We start from the raw sequence: 15,189 nt of genomic DNA, 5'->3' as shown, positions 1-15,189 counted from the left end.
ACTGCTTGGTTTGTCACTTGCCTAAAGTGTGAATAAAACACTGAACTGTTTGATCCAAAGAACTTGTTGTTGCCTCTATACTGCGTCTGCTAATCCTGTCTATCAGAGCGAGTCGCCACAATAGATAGCTATCAGTCACTGATAGTTGTACACAGGGGAGGTGTTATGAGTGATTGATAGTATTCTCTGTGTAGGTGTGTATACAGAGATAGCTGTCCGTCACTGATAGCTGTATATGGGGGAGGTGTTATCAGTGATTGATAGTATTCTTGTATAAGTATGTATACATAGATAGTTGTCAGTCACCGCATTTACACGCACAAACGGCCCACAGATTTTCTGGAAGAAATCGAGCCTTCCCGTCAGTCGGCTGCTCGCTCAGTGGAGGTGAAGTCTCCACTGTTGGGAATGAGCTTTAACAGAAACGTTGGATCCTGATAATCTGCCCGATGATTTCACAGTGTAAATCCTTTAGGGCTGTTTCACACGAGCGGATGCCGTGCATGACAGCAACTGCGTGAATGAGAGCCAAGACCCACTGCAAACAGAAGAAGCACTAAGCAATAACCTGATTGATAATGCTCCGTGCCGATCTGTTACCTTTTTACTACAAAATCACAATGAGATAAAGTTGTCATTGTGATTTTGTAGTAAAAAGATCACAGAGAGGCACGGAGCATTATCAATCATGTTAATGCTCTGTGCTTCTGCTGTCCACAGCGGGTCTTGGCTGTCATTCATGCAGCTCTCATTCATGCCCTTACTGAGAGGCAATGGTAATTTCCACAATTAGTAGAACACTTCACCTTGATTAACTTAAGTAAAGATTCCGGTGCTTATTGTAACTTCTATAATGATCAAACACATAATGATACTTATAATACAAAATTATATTAATGAAATGGTCCCACACTTGATGTTTTTCTTTTTATTATACATCATTTTCTGGTACGGGTCACATTTTGAAATAACTCGTAACCACTTCTGCACTTACATCGTACACTGTACAAAAACAAATGGTATTCCCTTGCAGCATTTTTGTTCACACTCATGATTTCTAATTTCCAATATCTATTGCATGTTCTGGAAAATATATGGATGTATTCTCTTTTGAACGCCATCGTTCTCTCCCACTGGCATGTTAAGAATAGAAATAGTGCAATAAAACAATAATTCAAAAATAGCCTTATAGAAGCATAGAATGCATAACACATACCTTTGGGATATTCAGCCAGAACATTACGGGTTAAACAGACCTTCCCAATGACGTCATCACGGCTTCAAGGAAAGAGAAAAAAGTCATTTGTTTGAGGCTGAACTACAGTATACTCCTCTCTGTTATGAGCAGGCTGCTCTATTTTCATTTAGGAAGTGAACGCTAAAACTCTAGGCCTCTTCCATGTGACAAAGGGCATTATAACTAATCTGTTGAGCTATTTCATTCCATCATCTACTTATGTTGACTTTTCTTGGAGAAAAGAATAATAAAGAAAAGATTTAATAGTTATTAAAGGGGTTGTCCCACTAAAAATATTCAGCAGTTTTCAAACCAGCACCTGGATCTGAATACTTTGGTAATTGCATGTAATAAACAATTAATTATAGCTACTGAGTTATTCAATGACATCTATCTGTATAGCGCCACTTAATTTCTTATTTCTTTGTCCTGCTCACTGAGAAGGCCGCACATGCTCAGTTTCATCTTTCAACTGCCTCCTGAGCTGTGATAGGGAGAGCTGAGACACGCCCCCTGAGCTGTGATAGGGAGAGCATGGACAATCCTCCTTAGAAGCGGCAGAAAAGACACTCCCCTCGAGCTTTCAGCTTATTATAAATCTAGCAGAGCAATGGATGGGAAGATCTCTGGATCCATGTGATGTACAGGGCCGGTTCTAGCTTTGTTATAAAGAGACTGTCATGTACTATAGTCTGATTTTCATTTTTTACCTATTCATGGGATAACCCCTTTAATATATACAGATGTTAGACTGAAAAAAATCTCTATTGGGAAGTCCCGAACAAGACAATAACCTAACAAAATGTTTCCTAAATTCCTCCATGAACCCATCCTCTTAAAGGGGTTTTCCTCTTAGATACTGATGACGTGTCTTTAAGATATGTCATCAATATCAGATCAATGGTGGACCAACACCCTCATAGATCAATAGTATCCAGGAGCTGCCTGCACATGATACTATACAGTGGATGGAGCAGAAAGTGTCTATTGTGTTGTGACGCTGAAGCTGAGCTGCAGTACACTGGTGCTGGAAATTACTAAACGAATGGAGCCTTCTGCTTCTGGTTCCATCCACTGTATAATTTCTGGTGCTGTTGGCTGCCTGAAACAGCTGACTGGTGGGGGTGACGGGTGTGTTCAACCCTTACCGGTTTGATTTTGATGACCTATCCTGGAGATAGGCCATCAATATCTAAGTCCTGGAAAATCCATTTGAAGCAATGCTAGAGGATTAAGAAAACATTGCTTTTTCCTTCCTCCCCAGGTGCTGATCTGTATCTAGAAGAAAGCAGACGTGTTTTTCTAAGGGTACTTTCACACTTGTGTTGCTGGATTCTGTCAGTCAGTTCATTCGCCGGAACTGCCTGCCGGATCCGGCAATCTGTATGCAAACGGATACCATTTGTAGACGGATCCAGATGCGGATCCGTCTCACAAATGCATTGCAATACCGAATCCGTCTCTCCAGTTGTCATCCAGAAAAACTGATCTGTTTTTCCGGAACACTTGGGGCAGGATCTGGCATTAATGCAATTCAAAGGAAAATAATGCCACATTCTGGCGAGTGTACCGGAATTTTAAACGGAGAAAATAGTGCAGCATGCGCGGTATTTTCTCCGTCCAAAAACCGTACAGTGACTGAACTGAAGACAGGATGTCTTCAGTTCAGTCACTGTACGGTTTTTGGACGGATGCATACTGAACGGATTGCTCTCCATTCAGAATGCATTAGGATAAAACTGATCAGTTTTTTTCCGGTATTGAGCCCCTAGGACGAAACTCAATACCGGAAAAGTTTAACGCAAGTGTGAAAGTACCCTAATCTTGTATGACCACCTTCCTAAATTTGAAGTAGAAACAAAAGTAGTCTTCAGGGTAAGTATAAATGTTTTTTTTTATTTTCAGTCAACGCGTTTCAAGGGCTAAGCGCCCCCTTCATCAGGACTATTACAAGTTAAGGAATACATTACACAACATGCAATTTAAAACTAAGTTTTGGCGCACTGGGCGGGGGAGAGAGAGAGAAGGAGGATTGGGGGGCAAGGATATCGTCATGTTTAGCATGATTGACTTCAGTGTTTTATTTTGGTAAGTCAAAGTGCAATGTTTCTCATATGCACATACACCCATACCGGGCTGTCAACTGCCAGTTGTTCAGCGCTGACAAGCTTATATTGTAAGATGTTTCCCACTAACAGCTTTATGCCGTGCAGGCTATTCTAGCATTCTTAGTGTAGCACCGCGGTGCTCTTGTTCTACCATAGCTACATAATATACATATGTGTAACAGTGTATCTTGTTTATTTGAGTCATTTAAAGATGATACATAATTACGGGGGACAACATTTCCTAAGCCTAATATGCCATACTTTTAACCCTTCAGTGCTGACTGAGATTTATATGCCGCGCTGTCAGCTATTCAAGGCCGGCTTTCTACGTGTGCTCCCTGACTTCACATATCGGGCTGTCAGCTATCAGTTGTACAGCGCTGACCCGCTTGTGTGTTTAGGGAAGACATTAAGAGGATTCACGTGGAAGATATTGGTAAGAGCATAATATAGTGAGATGTGAATGTAAGGCCTCATGCACATGGCCGTGCTGCTTTTTTTGCGGTCCGCAAACCGCGGATCCGCAAAAAACGGAAGCCACCTGTGTTGCCTTCCGCAATTTGCGGAACGAAACGGGCGCCGGCAATGTAAATGCCTATTCTTGTCTGCAAAGCGCGGACAAGAATAGGACATGTTATATTTTTTAACGGGGCCGCGGAACGGAGCCACGGATGTGGACAGCACATTTAAGTGAATGGGTCCGCATCCGAGCCGCCAAAACGGCGGCTCGGATGCGAACCCAAACAACGGCCATGTGCATGAGGCCTAAGTGTATATGTGGCTATCTCTGGTGTAGGGCATAGCACCACAGATCTTATAGAGAATTGGGCAATAAGGGAGGCTCTTAAAATAATCGAAATAATTCTACAATGACATGTGCTTCATTTGGTTTAAAGATGTATATTTACCACAGTATATAGTAGGAGCTAAAAAAACAACAGAGATAACTAGGGATACGAATTATAGGAAAAATCTACACATAGATATAGATAGGTATATGTTAGCGTACTTGTATATATGTGTATATACATACATTCATGTATATATATATATATATATTAATTAAAATAAGTGGAGTGTAACAGGGTTTGAATAAAAATATATAAAGGAAAAACATATATATCCATGAAAAATACACACACGCACATTATATATATATATATATATATATATATATATATACACACACACACACACACACACATACACACAGATATACATGCACACACACACATAAATATATATACACATATACATACATACATACCATCCACATTAGGATCTCCATACATATGGATAAAAATTAAGATCAAGCAACAGTTTTTGTTTTTGTCGTTATTAGACATCTGTTGCAGTTGGTATTTGTGCTTTTGTTATTGTTATTACTGTATTTGTTGCCCTATAAGACAAATTTTTTTACCCCAAAAGTGCTGGGAAATTGTCCCTTCATCTTATGAGGTGAATACTAATGAGCGCTTCCATTATGGAAGCGCTCATTAGTACCAGAGAACCAGGAAGTGGTGAAGGTTCTGCACTCACCGCTTTCTGGTCCTCTGCAGGCTGTGCGTGCCAGTTCACAGCACAGCCGGAGGAAGGATAAAGACAGAGCGCGGGCAGTGAGGAGCGTCGTCGTGTGGGAGCAGGAGAGGTAAGTGGTTTATTTCTTTTATCTGGCATGAGGCGGGGGGGGGGGGGGCTGATCTGAGGCAATAGGGGTGATGAGGGGCATAAGGGCTGATTATGGGGGCTGATGAGAGGCATAATGGCACATTATGGGGGCTGATGAGATGCATAAGGGCTCATTATGGGGGTTGATGATAGGCATAAGGGCTCATTATGGGGGCTGATTAGAGGCATAAGGGATGATAAAGGGGGCTGATGAGAGGCATAAGGGCTAATAATGGGGGCTGATGAGAGGCATAAGGGCTGATAATGCGGGCTCATGAGAGGCATAAGGGGTGATAATGGGGGCTAATGAGAGGCATTAGGGCTGATGAGAGGCATAAGGGCTGATAATGGGGGTAATGAGAGGCATAAGGGCTGATGAGCCCTTATGCCTGAAGGAGAGAGAGGCATGGAGGCTGATATGGGGGATAATAAGACGCATGGGGGCTGATATGGGGCTGATGAGAGGCATGGGGCTCTTATCTGAGGTCTGATTGGGGGTCATTTAAATTGGGCTTTGAGCTGAGGTCTGATTGAGGGACTGATCTGAGGTCTTATTGGGGTCTTATTAACATTGGGGGTCTGATTTGGGCTGTCAGCTGAGGTCTGATTAACATTGGGAGTTTGATTGGTGGTCTGACCTGAGGTGTAATAAAAAAAAAAAAATTCTTATTGTCCTTCTCTAAAACCTAGTGTAACAATCCTACAGGCTCACCTGAGTCAGAGGACCGCTTGCTGGAGGTAGGAGTGGAGCCCAGTGGCAAGGACCGCAGGCAGGTTGTAGGTGCAGGAAGTCTGGCAGAGGCGTAGTCGGTAGGCAGGCGGTGGGTCAGGGCAGGCGGCAGTAAGCGTGGTCAGACAATCCGGATGGCAACGGTGGTAGCAGTTCAGTTGGTAGGGACAAGCAGAAGAGTAGTCGGTAGGCAATTCCTGGTCAGCAGTGAACTTCCAGCAGTAGCAAGAGCAGCAGATGAGGAGAAGCTTGATCAAGGCTCAGGAGCTCAATAATCAGCAAACGGGAGTGCAAGGGGCTGGACTTATATAGGGAAGTACCAGGTGTGGGGAATCAAGGGTAATGAGCAAGGCTTGGCAAGACTGAGGTTAACTAATAGGCTTCAGGGAGGAATGTCCAGAGAGGACGGTAGCCTAGTAAGCAGGGCTACCGCCTGGGATGTGGCTGGTCACGGGTTCGAATCCCGACAGTACTCCCCCCCTTCCAAGGTGACCTCCGGGCACCACAGGGGCAGGCTTACCGGGGTGCCGTTGGTGGAACTCTTTTACCAGTCTGGGGGCGTGGACATTTTCTTCTCGCTCCCAGGAGTTATCCTCGGGAGGGTAACCCTACCACCCAATTAGGTATTGTAGTCTTCCCCGGTGGATCCTGGAGTCGAGAATCTTTGCGACAACGTATTCTTCTTCACCCTGTACCCTCACGGGTGGTGGAGGGGGCAAGTGGCGGCCTGTGAAGGTGTTCTCCACGTATGGCTTGAGGAGAGAGCAATGGAAGACAGGGTGCACCCTAATGGAGTCCGGAAGGTCGAGCCGGAACGTGACCTCGTTGATTTGTGCGGTGATCCGGAACGGACCCATGTCTTTTTGGGCAAATTTTTTGGAGGGGACCTTCAATCTGAGGTTCCTGGTGGACAGCCACACCTTGTCTCCCACATGGAAGCCCGGGGTGGGTTTGCGACGTCTGTCTGCTCCCTGTTTAAAGCGCCTCTGGGCAAGCTGGAGGTTGTCTATAATGTTCTTTTGTGCCTCCTGTAGGGTTGTTAGGCGTTCGGCCACTGCTGGGAGGGTGGAGGCGACGGGTAGGTGGGGAATGAACACCGGGTGCGAGCCTGTGTTAGCAAAGAAGGGGCTGTGCTTGGTTGAGCTGTGCTCAGCATTGTTGTAGGCGAACTCGGCCGTGGGGAGATGATCAAGCCAGTCATCCTGCAGGTGGGAGCTGAAACAGCGTAGGTATTGCTCTAGGGTCTGATTAGTTCTCTCTGTCTGCCCGTTTGACTGAGGGTGGAAAGCAGAGGACAGGTTCACTTTAACCCCGAGCGCCAGGCAGAAGTTCTTTCAGAACTTTGAGGCAAATTGTACGCCTCGGTCGGAGACCACGTCGTCCGGGATCCCATGCAGCCTGAAGACCTCTCTGAGAATAAGATCGGCCGTCTGTTTGGCTGTGGGTAGGCCTTTGTAGGGGATGAAATGGGCCATCTTGGTGAGACGGTCGACCACGACCAGGATAGTGTTCATCCCTTTTGAAGGAGGAAGGTCTACCACAAAGTCCATGGAGATTGAGCCCCAGGGGCGGGAGGGAATCGGGAGGGGTTGTAACAGACCCACGGGAGAGGAACGAGGAGTCTTATTGCGGGCACAGACCGTGCATGAGGAGATGTACTTCTTGATGTCCTCCTTGTATGTTGGCCACCAGAAGGAGCGGGAGAGAATTCCTGGGTCTTTCTTGTGCCAAAATGGCCGGCCACCTTGGAGTCATGGTTGAGTTTGAGCACTTCGAGCCGTGCGATTTCTGGTACATATAGTTGTAGGTCCTGATGAAACCAATGACCGTTCTTAAACGTAAGGCTGACATTCCCTGTGGGGTGGGAGGAAGGGGTCATTTTCATATCCTTCTTTGATTGTGCCCAGGAGTTCTTTAGAGTAGGTGGCCCCTACGACCCTTCTCTCGGGTAGGATGTTATTTTGGCCCTTGTTACTCTGTGAGGGCTCGGAAAACATTCTGGAGAGGGCGTCAGCCTTGCCGTTTTTTGATCCGGGGCGATAGGTGATGAGAAAGTTGAAGCGGGAAAAGAATAGGCTCCATCTGGCCTGTCTGGCTGAGAGTCTCTTAGCGCTGCGGATGAACTCGAGGTTCTTGTGGTCAGTTAGTACGATTATGGAGTTGGTGGCTCCCTCCAGCAGGTGTCTCCACTCGGAGAAGGCATCCTTGATCGCCAGTAGTTCTTTGTTCCCGATGTCATAGTTTTTCTCGGAGGGGGACATCTGGCGGGAGAAATATGCGCACGGGTGTAATAGCATCCTCTCCCCTGTCCGTTGTGACAAAACTGCCCCCACCGCGGAGTCTGATGCATTAACTTCGACTGTAAATGGCAGCTCGGGGTTCGGGTGGATTAGGATTGGAGCAGAAGTGAAGAGGAGTTTCAACTTGGTGAAGACCTCCTGGGAGTGAGTGTCCAGAAGGGGACTGCCTTCTTGGTGAGTTGGGTGATTGGTGCTATGACCTTGGAGAAGTTCCGGATAAACTTCCGATAGAAGTTGGCGAAGCCAATGAATCTTTGTATCTCCTTCTCGTTTCTCGGAACGGGCCAGTTCATCACAGCTTGGACCTTCCCCGGATCCATACTTAGGCCCTCAGGGGAGATGATGTATCCGAGGAACTGAGTGGTGGTTCGCTCAAACTCGCATTTCTCTAGCTTGATATAGAGAGAGTTCTGTTAGAGTCTCTGCAGTACCCTGCGGACGTGTTCGCGGTGCTGCTCGAGGTCTTCAGAGAAGATCAAGATGTCGTCCAGGTAAACGACTACAAACAGATCCAGCATGTCCCTGAGGACGTCGTTAATGAAGTGCTGGAAGGTGGCGGGAGCATTGCAGAGTCCGAAAGGCATGACCAGGTACTCGAAATGACCATAACGTGTCCGGAAGGCGGTCTTCCATTCGTCCCCAGGGCGGATTCGGACGAGGTTGTAGGCCCCTCGAAGGTCGAGTTTAGTGAAGATCTTCGCTGCTCTGAGAGGGGGTTGATACTGCCAAAGGGTATTTCGGCCCCGGGCAACAGTTCTATAGGGCAGTCGTAGGGTCAGTGTGGTGGCAGCTTGTCTGCGTTTTTCTTGTCGCAGACATCCTGGAACTCGCTATATTGAGGGGGTAGCAGATCCTTGACGGATAGTTTTGAGATGGTGGTGTCTTCGGGTGGAAGGACGGTTTTGTGGGAGCAATTTAGCGAGCAGAACTCAGACGGGAATCGTATGCAGCGGGTTTCCCAGTCCACCGAGGGGTTGTGGGTGGCCAACCAAGGGATGCCCAAGATCACCGGGAACTTCGGGGAAGCGATCAGCGAGAAGTGGATCTTTTCGCGGTGATCGGGTTCTATGAGTAGTTCGGTGGTCTCGTGAGTGGCCGGCCCCGAGGAGAGTGGGGATCCGTCGACGGTTTCCAAGTCAACGGGGGCTGCCTTGATTGTCAGTGGAATGTTCTTTTCGCGGGCGAAGGTTAGGTCCATGAAGTTGCCTCCCGCCCCGGAGTCTAACATCGCTGAACAGGGGAGTTGTCGCCCCTCAATGTCGATGAGGATGGGAACGATGAAGTGGGATCCATAAGCCGCCGTGTTGTTGTTATTTTCCGGGGCTGCTGGCGGGGTTGGAGTCTGTGGTTGCTCCTTAGTTCCGTGACGGCAATAGTCTTTCGGATCTTATGAGGACATTTGATGGCAAAATGACCCGGCTCCCCACAGTAGAGGCAGAGGTTTTCGGCCAGCCGTCTCTCCTTCTCAGCTGTAGATAGAGACCTACGTAGCGCGTCGGCCTGCATAGGTTCAGTTGCTGATTGGGGGTCGCGCTGGGCATTGGAAGAGAAGGAGTAAGTGGGTCTGTGGTCCGAGGACCAGAGTCTTTCTTTCTTCATCTCGGAGAGTCTTTGATCTATCCGGATGCATAACTGAATGAAGTCATCCAGATCGTCCGGGGCCTCAACTCTGGCGAGTTCGTCCTTTATTAATTCTGACAGGCCTCGCCGGAATTGGCTCCTCTGTGCCGCTGGGTTCCAGGTGGTGTCCGTGACCCAACGGCGAAACTCGGCGGTGTATTCGGCAACGGAGCGTCTCCCTTGCCGCAGACCATGTAGTCGCGCCTCAGCTGTCGCACAGCGGTTGGGGTCGTCGAAGACTTGGCTCATGGCGGTGATGAAGTTGTTTAGGTTGTCCAGGAGCTGACTGTTAGTCTCCACGTAAGGTGATGCCCATGCTAATGCTTCTTCCGTCAGGAGATTGACCATAAATAGCACCTTCTTTTTCTCGGTGGTGAAGGGGGCCGGGTACATCTGAAAATAGATGCGGCATTGGTTTAGAAACCCCCGATACTGGCGTCTGTCGCCGCCGAATCTTGATGGGAGTGGCATGCGGGTGTCTGCGGCCGCGCCGCGGACGTCCAGGTGTTGCCTCTGTAGTTCAATAATCTCCCTTTGCTGGCTTTGGACTACGCCTTGGAGCTGGGCAAATATCTCCTGATATGTAGTACCAAATTCTTGAAGTTCAGAGACCTGCTTACGCAGAGTGGCCATTGCGGACTCCATAGTGTGGCTGATTATTCTGTAACAATCCTACAGGCTCACCTGAGTCAGAGGACCGCTTGCTGGAGGTAGGAGTGGAGCCCAGTGGCAAGGACCGCAGGCAGGTTGTAGGTGCAGGAAGTCTGGCAGAGGCGTGGTCGGTAGGCAGGCGGTGGGTCAGGGCAGGCGGCAGTAAGCGTGGTCAGACAATCCGGATGGCAACGGTGGTAGCAGTTCAGTTGGTAGGGACAAGCAGAAGAGTAGTCGGTAGGCAATTCCTGGTCAGCAGTGGACTTCCAGCAGTAGCAAGAGCAGCAGATGAGGAGAAGCTTGATCAAGGCTCAGGAGCTCAATAATCAGCAAACGGGAGTGCAAGGGGCTGGACTTATATAGGGAAGTACCAGGTGGGGGGAATCAAGGGTAATGAGCAAGGCTTGGCAAGACTGAGGTTAACTAATAGGCTTCAGGGAGGAATGTCCAGAGAGGACGGTAGCCTAGTAAGCAGGGCTACCGCCTGGGATGTGGCTGGTCACGGGTTCTATTCCCGACACCTAGGTGCATCTTATAGGGCAAGTGCGTCTTATAGGGTGAAAAATACAGTATTTATTCTCAAAGAATAGTTCCATTGATTTCGTTAGGTCCACGTGGTCTAAGGGTATCTAGTTGGCATATCCAATATACCTCTCTTTTCTGTATATTCTCAAATCGGGATTCTCAGGTATAAAATCAATGGGAGTAATTCTACGTGGGTGTTTTTCTTTTTCGGATGTGGATGCACAGTGTCTGGAAACACTGTGTTTCCGGTATTGCCTCTGAATATTACACCTATGTTGGTTGACACGGCAATGAAGAGCTTGTGTGGTACGTCCCACATATTGTAGGCCACATTCACATTCGATTAGATATATAACATAAGTAGAGTGGCATGTTAGTGGTATTTTATTGGGAATGTCATAACATTATAGTGTTATAACTAATCTCTTTTGTTGAACCATGTTGTTAAGGTTTGCTGGGGGCTAGAATGTTCTTGATTGTAGGGGCAAGTCTATACGTGATCTTTGGGACGCGAGAGAGATATTTAGCTAGATAAGGGTTCTGTAATAGAATACACCAATGTTTCTCCAAGCTTTTTGTATATACTGTACCTATTGGATGTATTATATTGGGTAATGAAACGCACCTAATTTATTGTATGATTTGGTTTCACTGTGGTTGCTAAACATTCTTCCTGTGAAAATAAACTGCACTTTTTTATGACTTTTTTAATAAATTTTTTCGGGTAGCCTTTATCCTTGAATCTTTTTTCTAAGATCCTTGATTGTTGGTACAGTTTCGTCTAATTCTTTTACATTGACTATAGGGTATATTTTGCAACCATTTTTTATGATGAAAGCTCGAATAATGGATATAGCTGTCAGTATCTACAGTGTTGAAGTAAGTTCTCATGGTTATCTGGTTATTTAGATGGGTAATGACAATATCCAAAAATTCTATTTCTAGTTTGTTGTAGTTCGGGGTAAATGAAATACCACATTCACTATTGTTCAATAGTTTGCAAAAGGTTCGGGCTATGTCTTCATCCCCATCCCAAATAATAACTATATCATCAAGATATCTTTTATAATATTTGATCTGTTTTCTAAAAATGGGGTTGTTAAGAATATATTTTTCTTCAAATCCGCCCATAAATAGGTTCGCAAAGGCCGGTGCTACTCGTGTCCCCATGGCGGTCCCTTTACATTGATGGTAGACTGTATTATTATATATGAAATAATTGCTCTTGAGAATAAACCGTAGACTGTTGAGAAGGAATTTTATTTAGGGGGGTTTAATGTGGTGTCATTTTCTAGGACTGTTTTTACACACTCTATTCCAAGATCATGTTGTATATTGGATAAGAGGGATGTAACGTCCATTGTTAGTAAGGCATAGCTGTCCTTCCAATTGATTGTTTTTAACTCGTGGATTAGCTGACTTGAGTCATGGAAGTGGCTAGGGAGGCTTTTCACATAAGGTTGTAAATAAAGATCTAAATATTGTGACAAATTACTAGTAGAAAATTTTGTGTTAGATACAATGGGTCTACCTGGAGGATTTTTCATATCCTTATGGATTTTAGGTAGGTGGTAGAAGTACGGGGTACATGGGGACTTTAGGAGTAGGAAATTTCATCCTTTCTTATTAATGTATTGTTTTTCATAGGCATTTTTTAAAAGATCATCTATTTTTTTTTAGTTACTTGTGGGAATGGATCATGTGTGATTTGTTCGTAATATGTTTTAATCACTAGAATGTTTTGGGCCTCCCTTTCATAATCCATATAGTTTTGAATGACCATACCCCCTCCCTTCTCTGCTGGGCGGATAATTAGTTCCTTGTTATTTTTTAGGGTATTGGATAATAGATCGAAGAATGTTGGTATACAGTGTCCCTGACTGTGTATGGGGAAAAAATAGATTTGGGACAGACATCTATGTGTTTAAAGGTGTCACTATTTCTCCTTTCTGTTTTTCCATTGTTTTCAATGGTATTTTCTCCTTTCCCATCTTTTTTCCCATTTGTTTTATTGTGTTGGTCTATCTTATTTTTTTCCCCCAATGTCGAAATGTCTTTTTATTGTAAGATTGCGTCTGAATTTCTGGATGTCTATGAATAGTTCCAGAGAGTTGACCCTATTATAGGGACAAAAGGATAGTCCTTTTTGTAATAAACTTGTTTCATGGGTTGACAACATATGAGTGGAGTGATTGAAGATTTCTACTGTGGATATTGGGTTTTAGAGGGGGAAGGGGGGGAAGGTTACATTTTGTGACCTCTAAAAAAGGGGGAACAAAAGGTGTTTCAGAGAGTGAAGCTTGGTTCAGGAATGGTACATCTGTACCTGACTCAGTATTGTCGATGATTATAATAGTATGATCATTAGTTTCTATTAGTACAGTCCTAAATTTAAGTTCCATCAGGTTTCTATTGCTCTTTGGCGACCAAAACAGTCTATTGTATCATTTCCAGTAAAAAATAGAACCATGATGGGCCCATTCTAAGTTAAAAAGATCCATCAGAATCCACTAATATCTGTTGCACAATGGATCCATCATGGCTATAATAAAGAAAGCCAAGGCGCCAATGTGAACAAACCCTTTTTTGTTAAAGATAATATAGGATAATACAGTCCTTTTCATGCCATTAATTCATACATCATTATTACGACTACTACTCGTAGTGCTGAGCTGAGTAACAGCAGTTCAATGCACGAATGCATCAAGCTACTTCATTATCTACACATCTGCAGCTTGTAAGAATACTCATTTTGCAGCTTTGATTTTTGTTGTACAAATGTTATTTCATCTGTCACTGTATATAAGTAGAGGGATGTGCTTTTTCTATGTTTAGCATCTGTGTAAGGGGTTGCACAAACTGAACCAGGAATCCAGCAACTGTCCGCTTTAAAATAAAAAATCTTATCTTTAAATAACATGTAAAAAAATATGCCAGGGAGCAGTTATGCGTTTCAAACTTCTAGTCTAGGTTCTAGATTTCTGGTTTAATTTTTGCAAGCATTAGTAACCAAGGTCAAGAAGGTGTCTCTCCTTGAACTGTGAAAACCTGTGGGTCAGGATGTATGGACAGCCAGTGGTCTGAAATTTTCCCTTCTTGTTTATCTGGATTACTGTAAAGGTTTACATTAATTTACAGAAAAGTGTGTGCATTCTTTGCCTTGAATAAAGCGAGATCCTCTGAGAAAACACTGCACTGGTAGTTTTCATCCTTGCTGCAAGGATAATGAACCTCATTGCATGCTCTAAGATTCTGATTGCCAATCGAGGAATATCTCCCAGTGGAATTAGATGTGTAATACTCTCTAATGTATTGCATGGTAACAATGCATTGTTCCCTTTGCTTCCAAACAAACATTTTTCCCAATGACCTTTTACTGTCGTGGTTAATATCTGTTATTTGAAATTTGTGATTACAACCAATTGTGATTACAACCATTACATTTCTAATTTTTCCCTATAATATGTACATTACATTTACAACTCCGAATATACAAAAGTTGGATTCACATACCATGCTTACTCCATCATTTCCACTTGTTTAGTACATACATTTGCAGAGCTATCACGTTCTGTGTTTTTAAAATGTGTGTGCTTCTTTTTTTATATGTCCCTGTGAATAGCCCCACTGATTAAATGTTGATCAAAATCAGACCGGTGGGCGTCCAACTCCTGGCACTCCTACTGATCAGCTGTTAGAAGGGGCTGCAGAACTCAGGAGAGTGCTTAAGCATCTTCCTTCACATCACGTCCATCAACCTATTCCCATTCAATTGAACAGGACTGAGCTGCAATGCCAAGCACAGCCATTATTTAATGTATGTATACATTAAAGAGGCTACAGCTATTGTACACAAGTTACCTGAGTGCATCTTCATCCATAACATAGAATGATACTGAATGGAAATTAGGTGGCAGGTGGACCTTGTACTCTTCTCCCCAAAATGGTGATAGGGTTTTCCAAACAGTTGCTGTCCTAATCAAAAAAATCAAAATTGTTCATTTAGAATAATCCACAATTGTAAGTTACTTGAGCTTTAAAAATAAGAGGAAAATATGTGTACTCATTAGAAGTACTTTTTCATTTGTGGAATTTTGGTTACAAAATCGCATATCAGAAAAACAATAATACTAACATATTCCAGCAAAAAAAAAACAACATCTGGGTTGCAGTCATGTAAGCTGTTGTGACATCACAAGTGGGTTTCCGTCAGTTAAGCTGCTGTGACATCACAATTAGGTTTCCATCAGGTAAGTTGCTGTAACATCACAAGTGGGTTCCAGTCAGGTAAACCGCTGTGACATCACAAGTGGGTTTAAGTCAGGTAAGCTGATGTGACATCACAAGTGG

The 15,189-nt window shown here is 44.6% G+C and overlaps 1 protein-coding gene across 2 annotated transcripts in view; it reads right to left on the bottom strand.

Moving 5' to 3' along the window:
• LOC120995486 (ras GTPase-activating protein 4-like) overlaps nucleotides 1–15,189 on the bottom strand; it is a 236,031-nt gene that overhangs the window by 141,992 nt on the left and 78,850 nt on the right. For both annotated transcript variants that reach the window (XM_040424736.1, XM_040424735.1), the window contains exons 3-4: nucleotides 14,701–14,814; nucleotides 1,217–1,278 (exon numbers count right to left, since the gene is read on the bottom strand). In XM_040424736.1, coding sequence (XP_040280670.1) covers nucleotides 1,217–1,278; nucleotides 14,701–14,814 — 176 coding nt within the window. The remainder of the gene's footprint in view (nucleotides 1–1,216; nucleotides 1,279–14,700; nucleotides 14,815–15,189) is intronic.

This window comes from Bufo bufo, chromosome 3 (genome assembly GCF_905171765.1).
Source record: "Bufo bufo chromosome 3, aBufBuf1.1, whole genome shotgun sequence".
Taxonomy (NCBI): Eukaryota; Metazoa; Chordata; class Amphibia; order Anura; family Bufonidae; genus Bufo; species Bufo bufo.
The sequence above is the reverse complement of the archived record's forward strand: the minus strand, read 5'-3'. Positions and strand labels throughout refer to the sequence as shown.